The following is a 20,874-nucleotide window of genomic DNA, read 5'->3' as shown; positions in this document are numbered from 1 at the left end:
AGCACTCCATCTAGTGGCTGAGGCTCACAGAAGGGAAGAAAGCTTGAGGCCCCCAGAAAGACACCCAGCTCAGGGTTGGGCTGGCTTCCCCTCTGGGTCAAATCTCAGTCACCAAAGTGTCTGTACTTCAACTTTCCCAGTGCACAGGTGACGAATGTTGTAGACATCGTTGGGAGGTTGGTGGAAGCCATAGATAGTCAAGAAAAAGGATAAAAGAGTCTAAGGACCTGTTAAGAAAGGCAAAAAGGTGGCCGGCCTGGTGGCGCAAGCGGTTAAGTGCATGCACTCCGCTGCGGTGGCCCGGGGTTGGCCGGTTCAGATCCCGGGCGCACACCAATGCACCTCTTGTTAAGCCATGCTGTGGCGGTGTCCCATATAAAGTAGAGGAAGATGGGCATGGATGTTAGCCCAGGGCCAGTCTTCCTCACAAAAAAAAAAAGAAGAAAAAGAAAAGCAAAAAGTATTGCTACACAATTTTTCCAGAAAGTAGGACTCTAAAAGTGGAAGGGCACTGGTTGAGCAAATAAGTCAGACTCTTCTACAAATATGGGAAACACAAAAAGGAGTTGAAGGAAGAGAAAAGAGAAAAGGCATGGGAAGCAATTGAAGGGGGGAAGCAGGATGACACAACGCTGTATAGACAGTTCTTAACTCAGGTTCAAATTGCATAGCTACCACTTACCATTCGTGTGACTGTAGGCAATTATTTAGACTCAGTAAGCCTCAGTTTGTTCATCTGTAAAATGGAGATCATCCTACCTATCTCCTAGGGATGCTGTGAGGGTTAGACAAAAGAATAGGTGAACGTGCCAAGCCTGGAGCCTCCCATGAAAATGCTCGATACATGGTAGTTGTGATTAATAGGGAGAAGACTAAAGAAAAAGAAAGAGAGGAGGAGGGCCAGTAAGAGATAGTGTGGGACACGTTATGATGTGAGAAAGGAAATGACATCAAGGACTGTCCAACTTAGCACAAGGCATTTGACCAACTTAACAGGTGAATCCCGTGAAAAGGGAAACCTTCTCTGACTCTGGTGGACCGAGTGTCTCTGTCTGAAGCCCACCTTTGTTCCTGTACCTAAAAGTGTCTGAGACGGCTCTGCAGGAGGGCCTTTCTTCTTGGCACCCCTTGGTCTGCAAACTGTGGGCTGACACCCCAACACTCAACCTCCTCAGGTCTTCAATTCAGTCCTGGGAGCTCATGTGAAGGAAAGGCAGATGACCAGTCAGAGACAGAGCTGATCAAAGGGCAGCAACTAGGGCCCAGGTTTTATCCACTGAGGGGAGCTATTAGTGTGGCCTAGCTTGCAAGGAGCTTTCTGGCAACCCTGGCTCACCACTGTCTACGGCGGTTAATACTGACTGAATTCTCTTGGAGAGGCTAGAAGAAATATCTATATAACCTGAGGCACCTTCCTTCCCCGCTAAAAGCTGAAGCCTCGTGGCAGATCCAGGAGGTGGAGGCACAGAGCTGCCTGGGTCTTTCCTTTGGAATCTGATATGGCTCCTTCTAAGGATTGCCTAAAACCCTCGACACCTGAAGCCTCTGGAGGGCAAACTATTGCAACACACACACACACACACACACTCATGCCCTCTGAGGAAGGTCTTAGCCTACAGTCTCTAGTCAGAGCCCAGAACTGGAGATTTTAATGCCCTTTCCCTGATGTAATGGCCAACCTCAATCTCAGGGGAACAGAGGACATTGCCTGCATTTCTAACCTTTTACCAGCTTCCTTTCATGCCAAAGAGAAACTAAGAACAAGAACGCAGTACTGTAATATGATCCCCAATTAGCATAAAATGAAAACAACCCACTCATGTTTTCCATGTGCTTTTCCAACCTCAAACTAAATGCATGAAGCAGGGAGAAAGAGATAAAAATATACACATGGAACTATAAATATATATGCTGTCTGTGTATGTACAGCCAAGCACCCTGATCCAAATGAGTGTCTGTCTCTAGGAAAACCAAGCAGCACAGAAATCTGAGAATTTTCCCTTTCCAAAGAACAGCATGAGTAGAGAAAGGAAGGAAAAGTATCCTGATTACTGGGTATGGAAGGGGTTAAGTCCTCAGCCATCCTATTCTAAAGTGATTTATGATGATGTGTAGTGTTTCAAAACTTTCCCCCACCCCAAAGAGCGGCCCTCCCCACCCCACCACCACCACCGAGTCCACTCTAAACGTGTTGAAATGGGAAGGAGGCGGTGTTTTGCTGATCTGTTAAATTCTTAGTGAAGTTTCCTTGATTTCCAGTGGCTGCTGTTGTTTGAGTTTGGTTTGGATCAAAACTGAGGTTGTCCTGGCATTTCTGGGACTGAATCCAGGCAAGAGGAAGAAGAAAAAGAAGGAGAAGGAAAAGAGGAGAAAAAAGGTGGGGAAAAATAAAGGGAGGAGAGAAGTGTAGGAAAAGAAAAAAAATCCTTTTTAACATCACATTCCTGTGTTTTCCCTCAGTCTGGAAAACATATTAATCCCAGTGCTTTTACGCTCGGAAACAAAGGGACTAAGCCAGACTGTGGGGGAAAGGGTGATAAGAAGGATCCTGGAACTCTAAAGAGAGAAAGAGCGAGATTCAGAACTAGCTGGGGCTCCACTTTAAGGGACGTCCTGTGTCTGTCGGCACAGGAGATTGGCACACACAGACACACGAGACCGCGCAGAGACGACAGACAAATGGAGATGCAAAGACTCAAAAGGACAGCTCCTTTCACTTCATCCTACTTGTCAAGAAGGTAAAAAGACACAGCCAAAAAGAAAAGAAGAAAGCAGCTCAGCCCTCAGGTCAGGACAGGCGGTGGGTCTGGGGTGCAACTTTGGGAGCTGGAGCGCGGCTCACCCCCTTTGTATCGCTCAGCCTCGCAAAGGAGAGAGAGGGTTGGGAGGAAAAGTGTTTCATCTGGGAAACTGTCCTGGGACCACACTTCAGATTGCTTTTTAAACCCTCCGCATTCCATCTCCATGAGCCACAATGTAAGTGTGTAATCCTTCTGTCTTTGGTGTGTTTGTTTGTTTCTTTGGGGCTTATTTGAAGAAATGAAATGGTAATGTAGTCATAATTAATATGCTCAGTGTACCTTTTCTCTGGACCATCAGACAGTCAGTTGAAACAGTGCAAGCATGCTGAATGGGGAACTGAGTCGGGTTTCCTGCTTAATGTAACTGTCTCTGCTAAGCACTGACAAATTACAGGGGTTTAAAAGCAACAAGATCTCATCCTATTTTCCATTCTCTGACCTCTTTCCTTCTGCTCTAATCACCCCATCCCCCTCCTCTTGGTCAAGAGAGAAAAAGAGAAAATGCCCAGCTCTGTTTGCAATTAAATGATTTTCTTTCTTTTTCTTTTCTCCCTCCCCCTTCTGTCTTTTGACCCTGCTGCTTCCCAAAGAGGATTGCACAATGACATGGAGAATGGGACCCAGTTTTACCATGCTGTTGGCAGTGTGGCTGGTGTGCGGATCAGAACCCCACCCCCATGCCATGAGTAGAAGGAGCCATGGAGGGCGGAAAGTGCCTCTGGTTGCCCCAGTCAACAGAAGGCCAGCTCGGTTTCTGAGGCACATGGGGAGGTCTCAGGGAATTGAGAGAACCACCCTGGAACAATCAAACCTTCAGCCTCTCCAAAGAAGGAGGAGTGTGCCGGTGTTGAGAGTAGCTCACGCAACCGCACCGCCAGCCCCCTTCGGCATCAATGGGCAGAGACCAACAGCCCGGAGTTCTCCCCGTGAGATGGTCCGAGATGAGGGGTCCTTAGCTCGGTCAAGAATGTTGCGATTCCCCTCGGGGTCCAGCTCTCCCAACATCCTTGCCAGCTTTGCAGGGAAGAATAGGGTGTGGGTCATCTCGGCCCCCCATGCCTCGGAAGGCTACTACCGCCTCATGATGAGCCTCCTGAAGGACGATGTGTATTGTGAGCTGGCGGAAAGGCACATCCAGCAGATTGTGCTGTTCCACCAGGCAGGCGAGGAAGGAGGCAAGGTGCGGAGGATCACCAGTGAGGGCCGGGTCTTGGAGCAACCCCTGGACCCCAGCCTCATCCCAAAGCTGATGAGCTTCTTGAAGCTGGAGAAGGGGAAGTTTGGCATGGTGCTGTTGAAGAAGACGCTGCAGGTAGAGGAGCGCTACCCTTATCCGGTCAGGCTGGAGGCCATATATGAGATCATCGACCAGAGCCCCATCCGCAGAATAGAGAAGATCAGGCAGAAGGGTTTTGTCCAAAAATGTAAGGCCTCTGGGGTAGAGGGCCAGGTGATGGAGGAGGGGAACAACGGTGGAGGAGCAGGGAGGCCAGGTCTGAGCAGTGAGAAGAGGAAAGAAGACCAGAGGAGAGCACACGTCCCGCCAACCAGAGAGAGTCGGATGAAGGTGATGCGAAGACCCGCCACCACTACGGGGGCTCCTCCCTCGCCTCCTCCAACCCCAAGGGCCACCACCCTGCCTCCTGCTCCAGTCACAACAGTGACTCGGGCCACCTCTCGAGTGGTAACTGTAGCTGCAAGACCTACAACCACTACGGCCTTTCCGACCACCCAGAGGCCCTGGACCCCTCGGGTGCATCCCTCATTAGACGCCCACAGGTCCCCAGCCACAGCGGAGGTGACCACTGTCAGGGGGCCGGTGGCCTCAGAGAATCTCTACCCTCCACCCAGGAAGGAGCAGCACAGGGAGAGGTCACAGACCACCAGGAGGCCCAGCAAGGCCACCAGCTTCGAGAGCTTCACGGCCGCCCCTCCCACCACCATCTCGGAGCACAGCACGAGGGCTGGCGCGGGGCGGCTCCGGGACAACCGCACGGACAGGCGGGAGCATGGCCCCCGGGACCCAAATGTAGTGCCAGGTCCTCACAAGCCAGCCAAGGGGAAGCTGCCCAAAAAGAAGGCCCAGGACAAAATTCTTAGCAATGAGTATGAGGACAAGTATGACCTCAGCAGGCCTACTGCCTCCCAGCTGGAGGAGGAGCTGCAGGTGGGGAAGATTCCCCCCAAAAAGGCAAAGGAGTCGAAAAAGCATGAAAAGCTGGAGAAACCCGAGAAGGAGAAGAAAAAAAAGATGAAGAATGAGAAAGCAGACAAGTTACTCAAGAGTGAAAAGCAAGTGAAGAAGGACAAGGCTGAGAAAAAGAGCAAGCAGGACCGGGAGAAGAGCAAGAAGAAAACAGCAGGGAGAACAGAGCAGGAAGGCTTCCCAAAACCCAGCAGCAAACACCTCACCTCCAGTCCCCGGAGGTCAGTGACTGACCTGCTGGGCTCCTTCGAAGGCAAACGAAGGCTCCTCGTAAGTAACCTTCTCCTTGGCATTGTTCTGTGGGCTGAGACAGGGTGTATTATCATTTGGTGTGTTGTTTTTCTAAAATCACGTTGCTGGATGGCAGACTGTGGCTGAACCTGTACCATGTCAAGAAGATCCGGAGGTTTGCCAAGGAAGGGCAGCCAGGCCAGCAGCTCCTTTTGGTTTAGATGCTTTGTGAACCTCTCTCCACACAGACTCACAGCCCCAAGGGACAGGCAGTGGTGGGGGGACCTTAGACATGAGCCCAGGGGAGCACCTGTAGTCAGTACCACCCCCCATCCTTCCTCCTCTCTTCTAAGGGATAGTTCTGGATACAGCTCCCTTTGACCAAGTTCAAAGAACACAAGAAGGAAGGAGTCCCTAAAATAGCGTGCATTGACTGCAGTCACAACTTAAGAAAAGGGTTTCTCTCTGCATGACCTTAGGAACTAGAAGCATATGTATGGGAAAATGGCAAGGTTTTTCTTACCCCTTAATTAGGTCCATACCAACAATCAGAAGGGGAAGGTAAGCCTGGGTGAGGCGTGGGTATGCCTGGGAAAGGAGAAGAGTCCTTGTTGGTGTGACCCTCACAAATACTTTTAAAACCAGCTGGCTAAAACCTTCTCCCCTCAAGGTTGCCCCCCCCATCATTGCCCAACTACTAGTAAGAGGCCAGAAGGATGGAGTGTGGACCACTGGGTTAATTGCTCCAATTTCCAATACCCTAGAGACACAGCTGAATTTGGAGTCAAGATGTCATGTCAGTTTGAGCCTCTATAAAATGAGCATGTGGTGTGTGTGTGTGTGTGTGCGCGTGTGTATGTATGAAAAAGGAGATGGGCAGTCTTTCCTTCTGCTTTGCCTGGTTCTGAGCGCCACGAGCGCTGAGCAAGTCACAGGTCCATCTCAGGAACTCTCTCTTTGGATTACTTGCCACCATCCAAAGTATGATAACAGAATCTGGTCAAACCCAAGGAAGGGTCTGGACAGGAATAAGCCCCATCCTAAACGTAAAGTTCTTCAGTGATGTGAGGATGCTCCTTCTCCTCTACATGTCTCCTTGCACCTTTTAGTGGCCCTCCAAGATTTTACCCCTAGCTTCTTAATGCTGTCATCTACTCCAGGCTATCTAGGAGGAAAGGGTATGATCCAGTTACTTCAGAGAAGAAGGTGAGAAATTAACATTGGGTAATGTGAGCCACGAATGATTCTCTCAGATACCCAGAGGGGAGGGAGCCATCTCATGCCACTGAGGACAACATCTATCCTACTGAAGGTACAGGGTGACTCCACGCCCTGCATGCCCCCTACCAGGAGAGACAGGCAGTCTTCTCTCAAGCCATCTCTCAGAGGGTTATTCACTTTTTCTAGTCTGGTCTAAATTTGGATTAACGATCTGAACAGAGCAACTCTGGTGTCCATTTATCCGTAGTGGTTTCAAAAAGTTTAAGTGTGCATTGGAGCAATTCTCTTAGCTCTTCCATCCATAGTGTGTCTAGGTATTAGAACAAAACCTAATGTTTTGGTTGATTCTACAGGTTTGTGTGTGTGTGCATGTCTTGTTATAGACTTTTTGTATGTTATTACTCGTTTTTAACCAGAGCCTTAAAGTAACTATATAAACTTAGGTTAGCAGAGGATAGGCTGGCTGTTAGAGTAGTTTAACAGCTGCTTGGTTATTCTCAGAGTACATAAATTTAAGTGGGAATGTTCCAGTCAGAACCAAAAGAATCACTGATTTCAAAGCAGAACTCTACCTGGTACTGGAATGTAGGGGCACACTGCCCTCTTTGGGGTGTGGGAAAGTGCTAGAGGTGTGCTCTGTTGCTCTCCTCCTGAGTACCTGGGACTTTGTCCAGCTTGCTAACACCCATCACCCAACCCTGGCCATTTAGTCAGCAGGGCAGGCAAAGTGCTCCTCATGGTTAGGTTTTAGCCAGGGGAAAAATAATCATGGGTAAAATGTCAGGATTGTAATTGTGCACCCATCTGGCAAATACTTCCATTGCCCCTAGTTTGTGAGTCAAAAGAAAGGGGTTTTCCTACTATATCCCTGATATTAGTCATGCCTTTCATTTCTCCCTCTGTCTTTCCACTCCCTTAGTCAGGGATTTGAAAGCCCAGCTGGGTCTTTTCTGCTTTTAACGGTATCCCTGATCATAAATTTCTAGCAAATGAAACTCCAACAACAGCTTCTGCTGATGTCACACGAGGCAAAACAGAAACAGCTGGGTTTGCTCATGGCAGTCTTGTTCTTTGGGGCTGGCAAGAGAACCAGGTTTGTTATTAGAGAGAAAGTACCAACAGGAGCATTTCAGTCTTGCAATCCCACTGATGATCATAGCAGAAATGTGTTTTCTGAAGAGCTAGTGATGTCCAAAATAAGCATAGATTAGAAAAGACACGATGAAATAAACATGATACAAATTCAAAAGACGGAGAGAAGCGAATCTGTTTCACTAGACAGAGAGGAGACTAGTGTTTCTGGGTGGGAGAGCTTGTTGGTGCCATTTATCTTTCTTCCACTCATTTTTGCTGTCCAGTATGGCTGCTGTTATTCAGCAAGTTCAGTGATTCCACTAGTGATCATTAAGGCTTAGGACTCTGCAAGGTGTTCAGTTACGGCTGACAACATACACCTCCAACTGGCCTCAACCTACCCAGTGCGCTCAAACTGAAATGAGATTTGCATTCCAAGAGACTGTGCAGGTGTTTTAGCTCATCTTCCCAGTTTTTCAGTAACCTAGTGCCCAACTACAATTTATCTTAAACCCCTAGCGCTTTGCATTTATTTATATCATTCCTTAGATGTGAAAACATCACATAACTGCTACTTAATCCATTCCTTAGAGAAACATGGCAGCAATAGCAGAGGTTGTGGTTGGGTGAACAGCATCCTAGAGCCTTCGCCAGAGCTGCAGGTGGAGCAAGGTGTCCTATTCTTAGGTCAGAGGTCAATCCTCCAAACCCCCTGCCTCAGCCTGACAACAGAAAGGGGCACATCCTGCGGGGTGCTTTGCCTAGACTTTGTGGTTTAATTTTCACAACAATGCTATGAAGAAGGACTTACTAACTCCTTTTACAGAGGATGAAACGGAAGCTCAGAGACATTGAGAAGTTTCCCAAGGTGTAGAGCTAGAATTAGAACTCAGATCTATTTGATTTTAAATCTCATGTTCAAGCCACTCCCCATTCTGCCTTCTGTGGGTGTGAGCTTCCCGTGGGCACATGCCATAAGGTGAAGGGGAAACTGAGAAATTATCCTAGTAGTTACTCAACACAAACATTTTAAAATTCATTTCTGGGACTGTCCTGGTGGTGCAGCAGTTAAGTTCTCGCGCTCCGCTTCGGCGGCCGGGGATTCGCTGGTTCAGATCCTGGGCGTGGACGTTCGCACCACTCATCCAGCCATGCTGAGGTGGTCTCCCACATAGAACAACTAGAAGGATGTACAACTATGACCTACAACTGTCTATTGGGGCTTTGGGGAGAAAAATAAAAGGAAAAAAGAAGGAAGATTGGCAACAGATGTTAGCTCAGGACCAATCTTCCTCAAAAAAAAAAAAAACAGCAAAAAAAAATCATTTTCATCCTTGAATTACCTAGATAAATGGTAAGACATAGCAGTTGTCAACGTTTTGTGCTAAGCACAAATGTAGAGTTTCTGCCTTTAATACCCAGCTAGCTCTCTACACCTCAACTCTCTGGCTTTCCTGGCAGTCAGTTGAGAGCAATAGATTGTATCCCAGTTAACCTAATCCCTCAGACTGGTTGGTGTCAATTTAGGGCGACAACAGTGAGAATATAGATAAGCCGTTTATCACTAAAACATTGGGCTATGTGGAGTATAGATGACAAGCCATCATTTTGTGCCCTGAGATCCACTTGTCAATTAACAGAAAGCCTCAGAGTGTTGAATTGCAGATTCAAGTTCAAGTGAAAGCATCCTTTGGAGACTGAATCTCCTGTAATTCAAGTGGGTTAGTACTTTCAACCTTAGCTCAGAAATCTGGATACTGGGACAACAATGTACCTATTTGGTTTAATTTTAGAAAAGGATATAAAGCGCTGCTTTACTGAGGCAGACAGCTAGCTTGAATGTTATTTTTTCAGAATCCTGTAAAAATCTAGTGTTTTGAGCCTAACACAGTATTTAGAATAATCTGAGACTTAAAATACCCTCCCCTAGCGTCTTCCCATTCCTGTCTGCTCCCTTTACTTATGCAAACTGGCTTCATTACACTCTCAGGCTCCTTGTGCCAACACACAGTTGGAACAAAAACATGAAAAGGAATCACAGCACGATTCTAAATTCATGATACACTCCCTGATTTATCACCACCCAACTGGAAAGAGGCCAAGTGCCAGACAATAGTGTTTACTGAGAATTTCTAGGATGCTGTTTTTAGAAGAGCGGATTGGAAATGGTTACCATTTTAAATACTGTTTGAAATACTGCCAAACTAGAAAATGAATGGGATGGAGACGTCAATACACAAGGAAAGAGTCTCTGAAATGTGTTCAGATGATCAGTTTCCTCTTCCTTCCCTGATTCAAACTTGAGGGGCAGATTCAATGTGAGGGAGAGTGTCTTTACCAACTGCATCTAGACATTCATAACCAGGGGACCATGTTTCTGAGTCCCTCCCCTCTCCTCTGGCTGGATGATCTCTGTACCCCGAGGAATGTGGGCCAACATCTGTGCTCCTCCCACCTGCAGTGGTGGGGCAGGGCTTCAGAGGCTTGAAGAACTTACATTCTAGTTGGCAAGGTGTGACATAAACATAAAATGTAATAGTAAATAAAGGAAATCCATGAATTCCAAGTGAGAAGTGCAGACAGTAAGAAGAATAGTAATTAAAAGGAGAAAGTGATCATTGTGGGCTAGAAAGACTTTAAGGAGGGTGCTATACTTGAAGAATAGCTCAAATTCAGATATGGTAGAGGGGAGGGGAGACGATCTAGGTGGGAGGAGTAATAGGGGCCAAGGCCACGAAGGAATGTGGGTGAACTATTCAGAGGCATCATACATGTATGGTGCTAGGGTGCACACAGCCTGTACATATATACATATGCTTTCTTTTCGCTTGATTCTCACTACTTTATGAGGTTGGCAAGGAAGTTGTTCCGTTGTAAAGATGAGAAAGCTAAGGTTCATAAGATTAAGTGGCTTTATTAAGGCTACAAGGTAGCCAGGGGTTGAACTAGGACTAAAATGCAGGCTCTCCAACTTTGGCTACAGTCACCCTTTCTCTGTGCCACTTTGCCAAGAGTCCTTTCATTTCATAATTTAGACCAGTCTAGCTGCGGGGTGAAGAGGTGACATAAGGGAGGAACAGGAGGAAAGGTTAGTAAGAGAGAGCCCGGGCCCAGGTTGTGGAGGGCCCGAAGCTAGGAAATGAGTCATGCAAAATGAATGTCACCTCAAGGGTGGGTTCAGGGATCCTTGGGCAAAGGTCCTGAGGTGAAAATAAACATCAGAGTTCTTTATTTATTTAAGTGCAATTCCCACTGGGTATCCATGGCCTAAGGTTACTGTGTTCAGAGAAATGTGGGAGAAGCTGACAGGCAGGAGAGGAGGAAGTTCTGTATGATTATATATTGTCTGAAATCCTCAATTATGCACAAGGGGGAGAAAAAGACCAGAGGGAGCTTTGAGGACTCTCGAAATCCTGCCATATCAAGGTCTGTGCATAGACTTTGAGGGTCCATGGCAAAGGATGAGATGAACGAAACGGAAATCTCTGTATGGATTTGAAGTTACAGAGGCAGGTAATTATCAGTCATCTACCATCCGGGCAGCTGTGCCCTAGAAAATCCTCTAAATATATTCTAAATATGGGCTTATCCTTCAGTTAGAATAAGGAGTCTCAAATCATTACCAGTAAATCTCTCTCTCACCTTTGTTTTTGACTATTTTGTGTGGTCACTTAATCATCTATTTTATTTATTTCAAAATAGTGTGTTTGGGAGCAAATAACAGCCAGAAAGAAAAACCTAAAACATACCAACTAAAAATAAAACTCCAAGATTTGGGCTACCATCAAAACCTGAAGAAATATTTTCAAATGTCATGTAGCCAATTAAAAAGTGACAAACCAAAAATACCATCACTGTATCTTTTTATAGCAACCTTAAAATTTTTTTTAAGGCTCAGTATGAAGCAATGAATAAATTTGGGGAAATTTTACTATGTTTCCTCTTGGGAAATTACATTTCTAAAACAAGCATTTCCTACCCACTCTGTCCATCTGAACACGCATATAAACACAAAATCAAAAACAAACTAAATCATGCCTACTTAAATAATGATCTGAGCAAAAAAATAACTTCATCTGAGAAAACCTTTGTTAACGTTCCACTTAAAGGCTATTGAACACGTTTTCATTTTCATGAGTGATAGTAGTTTGTCAAGCATAGAGAATTCTTAGAAGGGAAAGAAAGCTTCAGGCAGCAATAAACACGGCTCTGACAGAGAAAAATAAATAGCAGAGTCGAGCTGGGACCAGGTTTATTAACCATTTTGATAAAGTATTTGGAAGAGGTTGACAACATGGTGACTTCCCTTCTGAAAAATGCCGAGCTAATAGCCACAAACTTCAGAAATATTTTATAAGGTTAGAGGAGAAAGTAAAGAAGTGGCTGATAAATTTGAATGTGGTCAAATGCAAGAAAGTGTACAGAGACTGGCCTCTGAGCTCAATGATAGGTCAACAAAGCGTGAAAAGACAGTGTTCATTGCAGACATCGGCTTAGTGAGCTTTTTGGGGTCAAAGAGATCAACAAAGACCTGGTCATCATCAGAATAAAATTTCACATCCTCTCACCTCTCAACAGCACTGTGCCCACCCACTCGTGGAGTGTGGTACAGAGATCTGGTTTCTGCTCAGGAAAAGCCTGATAAAATTTGAGAAGTCTCAGGAAGAGGCAACAAAAATAATCAAGGGAGTAGACAGCCTTTTTTATCTGGCTAGATGAAAACATTGAGACATTCACAGAGAGACGGTTCAAGAGGAGCTTTAAAATATAGGGATATCCTCATTTGATCCAAAATAATGCGATATATGTTTTTCCAGATGGCTAGTGACTAAAGCATCTCTTTCTATTGCTCTGACTTTCCTCTTTTTCCCCCAGAAGGAAGTCAGGGGTTCAAAATGAGTGTGAAAGACATGGGCCAGGTGAAAAATACCAGGTCTGAATTGAAGAGAAGGCAGAACTGACAGTAAAATCCATCTCGTTGGAGGTCTCCAGCATCAAAGACGTCCACCACAGGCTCTGCACAGGCCCCACATGACAAGGAATATATTCTATGTGACAAAACATAGACCAAAAAGCCATGGTAAAAACTTTCTGCCAGGCTGCCTAATCAATTTTAAACCATAGAATGTTCCATAGTGCCCAAGGCCTGGCTATGAAACTCTCTCAACCCTGTGGGACTTGAAATAATTGTAGTAACCACTGAATTTGTGAATATCTGAGCAGCCAATTAGGATAATGAAGGTCAAATGAGGGAAGGAAGATAAAATTTATTTAACAATTGTTACACGCCAAATATTCATGTAATGCTCACGACAGCCTTGCAAAATAAGTATTCCTGTGCAGAGTTCGCAAATGAGAAAACCAAGATACATGGAGGTGAGTTATGAAGGTAAATAGTGGCAGTGTGGAGAAAACTCTAAGCTGTGTGGAGCCATTAAAAAAAGCCTTCCAAACGGCCTTTTTTGGCCATAATTATGCTAACTGTGCAACAGAATAGTTTAGTTTCATTTAGGTCTTGGTCACTACCAGCCCTCTATTACAAATCATCCTTTTGGGTTTTTCCTCAGTGTGAAACTATCACTATGAATTAATACTTGCTTGCCTTCGCCCCCCTCCAGCTGATCACCACTCCTAAGGCTGAGAACAACATGTATGTGCAACAGCGAGATGAATATCTGGAAAGTTTCTGCAAGATGGCCACCAGGAAAATCTCCGTGATCACCATCTTTGGGCCTGTCAGCAACAGCACCATGAAAATCGACCACTTCCAGCTAGGTTCTCTGAAACATTTTTATTATGTAATTGTTTTTCTCACGGCTAAGGTGGGACAAACTTTATGGGAGAGGTCGGTGGGGAGTCAAAAGGAAGGGCTCTTTCCATGTGGTAACAAAGGTCAATTTGCCTAACTATTTACATAACCATTCTAGATGGTTCTACTTTAAGTTTTTGGCACTTTACAATGAAAAATATGCAAGTACTCTATCGTTTGAAAGTCAGCAAGGTGGAGGAAAATGAGAGAAGTGATACAGTAGGGGGAGAACCAGAGAGGTATTCAGACACTTTCTTCTAGATCCTGAGTCTTCTTGCCTGTGAGCAATACCGTCTGATCTTCCTGCCGCCTTTATGCTGCAGGCAACTCACTCACAGATGGGGACCTGCCAAACCCTTGGAAGTACTTGATTCTGGCAAGGCTGGGGAGGGAATTAACTAGGGCTGAGAGAAGCTGTTAAGCTAAATGAAAAGTCACTGAAAATATGGACTGAACTGCGCCCAAGTCCTTTTGGAGAGCAGAAGAATTTGGCTGAATGTAGAGTTTTCACAATTTTTCATATTAATGATGTGTGTGAGACTTGTGAGGCGCACAGCTCAGCATTGGGCAGCTGAGATCCAACTCACTGCCGTTCTCATGGGGATGTTGCAAGACTTACTGTGAGTAGTTAAGCCTCATAGTCAGAAGCCCCAAATCTGCCCCACCCAGTTTCTTTTATAATTATCATATTTATAGGGCTTTATTTTTCTAAAAATCGTTTTTCTCACATGTATTCTCTACTTTTTAAAATTCTTGTTTTAACTGTAACGAAACTCCTTCATATTCCACCATTTGTATATTCTGCATATTTTTCATAAAATATATTTCGTCTGAAAGAATATAAAACATATTTTCCCTATTAGTTAACATTTAGCTTCAATACATATAACACATTATCTCACAGATTTTTCTGTCATGTGCTCTTGGTATAATTGAACACATCGCTGGTAATTGTGTCATGATAATGTCAATTTGATTTTAATATGGTCTTGCTTTCTAAATCATATATTTTTTATTGTGGTGTAAAGACTTAACATGAGATCTACCCTCTTAACTAATTTTTAAGAGCGTAGGCACAGTGTTGTACAGCAGGTCTCTAGAACGTATTCAGGTAGAAGTTTCAGTTATGCATTCTCTTTGTTAGCTCACCTTTCCCTGAGATAGCTCCAAAGGAAAATAAATAGCATTCTTTGCAGTAGCAGCCTATCATAAACCATTGTGGCTCAGTGATTGGTTCGTGGACATTTATCCCCTTGCTGTGTGTATGTTTGGGAGGGAGAACAACAGCAACAAGAAGAGTGTCCTTACTGTAACCAAAATAACAATAATCATACAAATAAAAGATACAAAAGAAGTTCTGGAGTCAAACCAACCAGTTCAAATCCACAGTCACACTTATTTGTTTGTGTGACCTTGGGCAAGTTACTTCCTAAGTCTCAGCTTAGAACATAGTTATATCTATTTCCTAGGCTATGCTGAGGATTTAGTAAGATAATATATGTAAATACATGTCACACAGTAAGTACAATTATTTTGGTCCTCATCAGCACCATTTGTTCTGGCAGTCATATGGAGATCAGTGAGCTGTCAGGGACTAGAGCAGCTATAATTGAAAAATACTTGTAATTGCTTCCTAGTAATTACAGAATGTTGACAGTGAACCGTCACAACTGCTCTTCAAGGTCAGGCTGCATTGCTACTCCTGGAGATAAAACTGAAGCCCAAGGGACTAATACTACAAAGCCACATATTCAGTGGTTAACTGGGATTCAACCATTTACTTCCTGGACTTTCAAATAGTAGCATGAGCCAGTGAGCTTAATTATAATCCAGATGTCTAGAGAGGAAGTAGGTATTCGGTCCAGTACAGAAACTGGTGCTGGCTGGTGATGAAAGCCTTCCTCCACCAGGTGTTCCCAGTGTCAAATGTGTTATCCACTAACTCTTTCACAAAGAATTCTCATCTCTTATTTCAGAGAAGTTTGGAAAAATCATTATATCTTCCACCTCACCTTCTATATGGTCCTAACTGTTATAAGAATCTGGTGCTGCCTTGGCAAATTTTTTTGCATTAATCTTGCTGTTTTGCAGACATCTGGATTGAATATGAACTGTAGAGGGACTGAGGTTTTCTTTTCTGGCTTATTGGAAATCAGGTATTGTGATTTGGGCGTTTGCCTTTCACTGAATGGCAGCTTGGACATGATTTGGGGGGCATTTTATTTTGTGCCTCATCTTATTCCTGGAAGGCCTTTCTCTCCTTGTGTCATGTCCCAGGTTACCCTTATGGAAAGGCTGTAGTATTTTCGGCCAAGACTGGGAGTCATCCATGGGAAAATATGGATTGCCAAGCACCATGGTCTCAGCGAACCAAACTCCAGCCTTGACCGATTTTCAGCTGGAAAGCTATCAGATGGCCTTACTTTTCTTAAAAATAAATCAAGCACTCTCTACTCTCCCAGACTTTTACTGGGCCTTAAAGCAGAGGCTCACATCCAACTACAGTGTGGGCTGTGCTCACCAGCTGGTCCATCTTGCTAAATGTATTTGAACTATAGATGATGGACCTACAAATGCCAGGAAACTTGCCTTAAGATTTCAATTATTAGCCTAACGGAAGTTATTTATGCTTTGGCAAATTCCATTGCAAAATAAGCCCATCTAGTTTTGCCAGCCCAGAGTATATTACGTGTGAGGGTTTAGAATTAACTAACATATAAAGGCATTCTTAATTGTTAGTGGTATTTAAAATATCAATCTAGGATAGCAATATTGGTGTATACGTTAAGAGGATGGATTACAGACAAAGTCTGTCAGATAGGAAGAATTTGCTGGCACAGGCACTTTATTGAAGAATGAAGAGAGAGAGGGAAAAATGCAACAAACGTATTTCTTTCTTAGCAAAATAAAGGGATGAAAAATATTTTGACACTGGTATTTGATTACCAAATTTTAAGGGTTAGAACACACAGGACACTTTTATGGGGCAAAAGAAGTTCTTTGATAGCTTCTTTTAAAGGAAGAAGAGTTTGAGGGTATTGACCTTAGACAAATAGCTAGTTATTTATCCAGCAAAAATGGGTTTATTTGGGATCAGCAAAGAATTGCCATTTTGGGTCTGCAACTATGGTGAGCCCCCTGCAAGTCCCCCAGCAGCAAAGGGAGGAGAAACCCTTTTATAGAAGGGAAGAGGAAGTTGGGAGGGCTATTGTAAACCAAGAGTCCATTGGAGAAATTGAGAATTCAATAGTGTAGTGGCTTTTCATTGGCTGAGTTGTGACAGTCTTTCATTGGCTGAGCTTCTTGCCAATCAAGAAGAGGCAGTCTTTATTCTTGCTGTTGGGCTCAGTTATGGACATAGGGCATGAGAGCTACCCGTTTTTTGGCCTCTTGACTCCAGTTTAGTGAGGTTTCTGTTTATTAATTTCCACAAGGGTAATGGATAAAAAGGGAGGTGGAAAAGTTGATGGAGGTGGAATGTGGCAACAAGGAGAGAAAGTGTTGATTCGTTATTCATATGAGGAAGGAATTCATAGCCAAATTTCTAAAATAACTTTTATCAGTGAGAATGATAGAACACTTTTCAACCTAAAATACTCGTTCTGTCTTTGATCCTATTGAAGAGAATTGTTCTTTATGGACAAGGCTCACAACCCTCAGTATCCACAACAATGCAAAAATGCTGCTTTTCCTAAGGATCACCTGAAAAATTCACCCTTTTCCCCAATTCTTCCTTTCATCAGTGGTGACAACTCCTGGCAGCGGCCTTCTCTAGACTGTGCGACCCTGTGCTGGGAGGCAAGGCTGGGTGACTGATCAGATTTCCAGACACTGGCTGTCCCTCTCTGTTTATTCAGACTTTGATTATCAATCACTCTGTGCCCCAGAGGCTAGAGAGTCTGTCCCCTAACTTGTTCAGTCATCGTATTCCACTGCCTTTGCTGCCTCTAACATCAAGTGTATCATGTCAAGATCAACCCCTGACAACCAAGGGGTGAAAAGCACCTGCTAAAACAAGTGTTTGAAGAATATGTTGGAGGGATAAGCTCTCTCAATTGCAGTCATCAGAGGAGATATTGTAAATATTAGAGAATTTTGAAAAGTGGGTTGATTTAATGGAGGGGCCTTGAAACTGAGTAGATTGTTCAATAGATGATGACTCTATCAAGGTACTTTTTGTTTTATCTAATTTTTTAAAGAAATGATACATTTTTTTGGATTCCAAAGTCAAAGCTACATGAAAAGGTATAGACAGACAAGTCTCCCACCCATTCCTGACCCCTTTACTCTGTTACCCCCAATAGGTATTTTTATGATTCCTTGTTTATTCATTTAGTTCTTCTTTATGCAAATACAAAAAAATATAAATACCTATATTCCCCTTCTTTTTATACAAAATGTATTATATATACTGTTCTGCACTTTGCTTTTTTCACTTAAATATATTTCATGGAGATCTTTCCTTATGAATATATAGAGATCTGCCTCATTCTTTATTAATCCATTATGAACTTCTACCATGGTTTATTTAACCAGTCCCCTAGTTGATGGACACTTGGATTGTTTTCAGCATTCTGTTATTATGAACAACTTCACCATTAATAACCTTGTACATATGTCACTCTATGTATGTGGGTATATCTTTACAATAGATTCTGAGAAGTAAGATTGTTGGGCCAAATGGAAAATGTGTCTAGTTTTGGTAGATATCACCAGATTTCTATCTATACAAGTTGTATCATATTGTATCATATTGCAATCCCATTAGCAATGTGTAAGGGTGTCTATTTCCCCAAACTTCCCCATTAAAGTGTGTGATCAAACTTGTGGATGTTTTTAGACAATGTGGCTGTGAAAAGTGGTATCTTAGTGTAGTGTAGTGCTGGGTTGCATTTCTCTTTTTATTACTATGATTTGACATCTTTTCATATGTTTAGGGAGAATTTGTATTTCGTTTGTAGTGCCCTTTGCCCATTTTTCTATCAGGTTGTTGGTCTTTTAAATCTCAATTTATAGGTACTCTTTATAAATTAGAATGAAAATTCAGACTCCCAGGTCCCCTTCCCACTCCAAGATACTGACCCAGTTTGGAGATGGAGTCCAGGAATCTTTTCTAAAAATGTTGCTCAAGTGATTCTGATTTGCAGCTAGGTTTGGTCTAGAGCAGAAGGTTGGATATAGGGTAGAAGGGAACAGAGGGCTAGAAGTGTAGATTGGCACCTGATTTTATAGGATTTCAAATACCAGGACAAAGAATTCAAACTTTATTTGGTAAACCACATGAAATCACTAAAGATTTCTGAATATATTTTTCAAATAAACTTTAAATAACTTTTTAAGTTTTGGTAGAGTAGTCTGTAGGACAGAGAAGCACCTGGCAAGACACAGTCTTCTTAGACAGGACAAGTTGCTCTTTCTAGGGACCAAATGAGAGCAGCAGCTTTGTGATCGGGAATGGCCAGGCTAGTCTTACCTATCAATTTAATCCAGCCGCTCATCCCACCATGGCGTGGTAGGTAGGCAAACAACTCACTCATAGAGTAAAATAGGAGAAAGTGGATCAACTATAAAGTCATTTAAACTTATCTGTTTCCCATCAAAAGGAAGTAAATGTCATAGCTGAAGGCCAAGATTATCCTAACTGAAATAATCTACTACAGACTGCCCAGCAATCCTGGGAATATTCTTGAGATGAAAGCAATTCAGCCTCTGCCGGAGTCTTTGCCTCCAAATTTATCCAAAGCATAACCGAGAGATTTTCGGTCTGTACTGACTTCTTGAATAGGATGGTTATATTTTAAGTGCCTTATAAATATGTTTTATTTATGTTGTACATTACTCCAGGACAGGGTTTATTAAGGTACAGGGTGAATGGTGCAGCACAGTGAATGATGCTCAAGAGACCAGAATGCCAAAGAAAATAGAATTTATTACTCATGGGTCCCAGAGAGGAAACTGCAGCGTGCCTCACAAGGCCATAGGAGGAACACCACGTTCTGGTCAGGAGGCAGAAGCAAGAGTGAGGGGAGAGCATAGACTACTGCCTTTATTGGGGTTTCAATGGGAAAGGCAAGGCAGGGCAGGGTGAACAGCTTCAGATTGGCTAGTTTGAATAATTTCAGCTGGTTTAGGGCTATAGAGGTGGTCCCTAGTTACCTGGTACCTGGCCCTGGGACTATTAAGGCAGAGGAATATTGTCCCCTGGGTGCATGGGCCAGATAGAGGAGGTAGGGCTCTGGGTTGTTTAGTTTGCGTTTCAAAGACATGCTCCTGGCTGGGCCCTTTGCTCTCCAAGAACTGGCTAGTCCAGGGAGGGGCAGTCTCTCCCCAGCCAGAAGGGTTTTTTAAGATGTCAAAACATCATAATACACAGAAAATAAAAAACCTGATTAATAAAAATTGAAAGACCTTATATATGGAAACCCAAATTTAGAAAGGAAATATATATGGTGGGTTTTCTCAAATTACTCTTAGACTGGCTGTGTTTCAGGCTCACAAGATCGAAGGAAAATGTAAGGGTTTGATGGTGGGTTTTCTACACAGACCCAAAAGTGCTTATGTTCTTTTTTTTTTTTTTTTTTTTTAAAGATTTTATTTATTTATTTTTTCCCCCCAGAGCCCCAGTAGATAGTTGTATGTCATAGCTGCACATCCTTCTAGTTGCTGTATGTGGGACTCGGCCTCAGGATGGACGGAGAAGTGGTGCCTCGGTGCGCGCCCGGGATCCGAACCCGGGCCACCAGCATCGGAGCGCATGCACTTAACCACCAAGCCACGGGGCCGGCCAGTGCTTATGTTCTTTACTCCACCCCTCCCTACTCTCTTTCTTCATTTGATATATTTCTTATGGGAGAGTTTTCATATTACCAAATCTGTACTGAGTGCCAATTGTGTGCCAGGCTATAAGAATATAGAAGATGACCAATACTCAGTCCCTACTGAGGCATGGTTCCTATTTAGTATGAAGTTAGGCATGTAAAAATTGGTTGAGATAGACATGTAAACAATTGGTTGCAATGCAAAGTGATAATTACTGTTACAGAAGAATGTAAAAATGTCATGAGTGTACAGGTGAGGTAAAGACAGGTTGCACAGGTAATTAGGAGTTCCCATGTGGACAAGGGCGAGGATAGCATTCCAGAAAGAGAAGGGGTGTTTCTAGAAACTGAAAATAGAGGGCTGGAGCATAATGTAAGGAAGAAGAGTTAAGGGAGAGTTAAGCCTAGTTAAGGTAGGTTGAGTCCAGGACGTAAATGGATTTGTACACTATGCCAAGGATTTGGATTATCCTGTGGGACAGTAGTTCTGTGCTTAGAGAGCATAACCACCACCCAGGAAACTTGTTAAAATGCAGATTCCTGGGCCTCAACACTAGTGATTCTGATCCAATTGGTCTGGATCCAAGGACTGTAATTTTAACATGTGCTCCAGTGGATCATACGTAGAAAAACTGCTAGAGGAGACAGGGAACTTCTGAAGCCATGGGAGAGGCTGAAGTGGTCCAGGGACACTGGTGGAATAGCCTCAACTTA

The 20,874-nt window shown here is 43.7% G+C and overlaps 1 protein-coding gene across 2 annotated transcripts in view; it reads left to right on the top strand.

Annotated features, from left to right (window-relative positions):
* The first annotated feature begins 2,042 nt into the window (after positions 1 to 2,042).
* The window catches only part of CCDC80 (coiled-coil domain containing 80), a 35,171-nt gene continuing 16,339 nt past the window's right edge, over positions 2,043 to 20,874 (top strand). The window contains exons 1-3 of one of the 2 annotated variants that reach the window (XM_014792248.2): positions 2,043 to 2,787; positions 3,392 to 5,277; positions 13,152 to 13,308. In XM_014792248.2, the coding sequence (XP_014647734.1) occupies positions 3,403 to 5,277; positions 13,152 to 13,308 (2,032 nt within the window). In that variant the 5' untranslated portion in view covers positions 2,043 to 2,787; positions 3,392 to 3,402. Of the gene's footprint in view, positions 2,977 to 3,391; positions 5,278 to 13,151; positions 13,309 to 20,874 lie in introns of both variants that reach the window. The other variant, XM_004436580.3, reaches the window with a different exon arrangement.

This window comes from Ceratotherium simum, chromosome 15 (assembly GCF_057802395.1).
Source record: "Ceratotherium simum simum isolate JZ-2026a chromosome 15, ASM5780239v1, whole genome shotgun sequence".
In the NCBI taxonomy this organism is placed as follows: Eukaryota; Metazoa; Chordata; class Mammalia; order Perissodactyla; family Rhinocerotidae; genus Ceratotherium; species Ceratotherium simum.
This window is presented reverse-complemented; position numbering and strand designations above follow the sequence as displayed.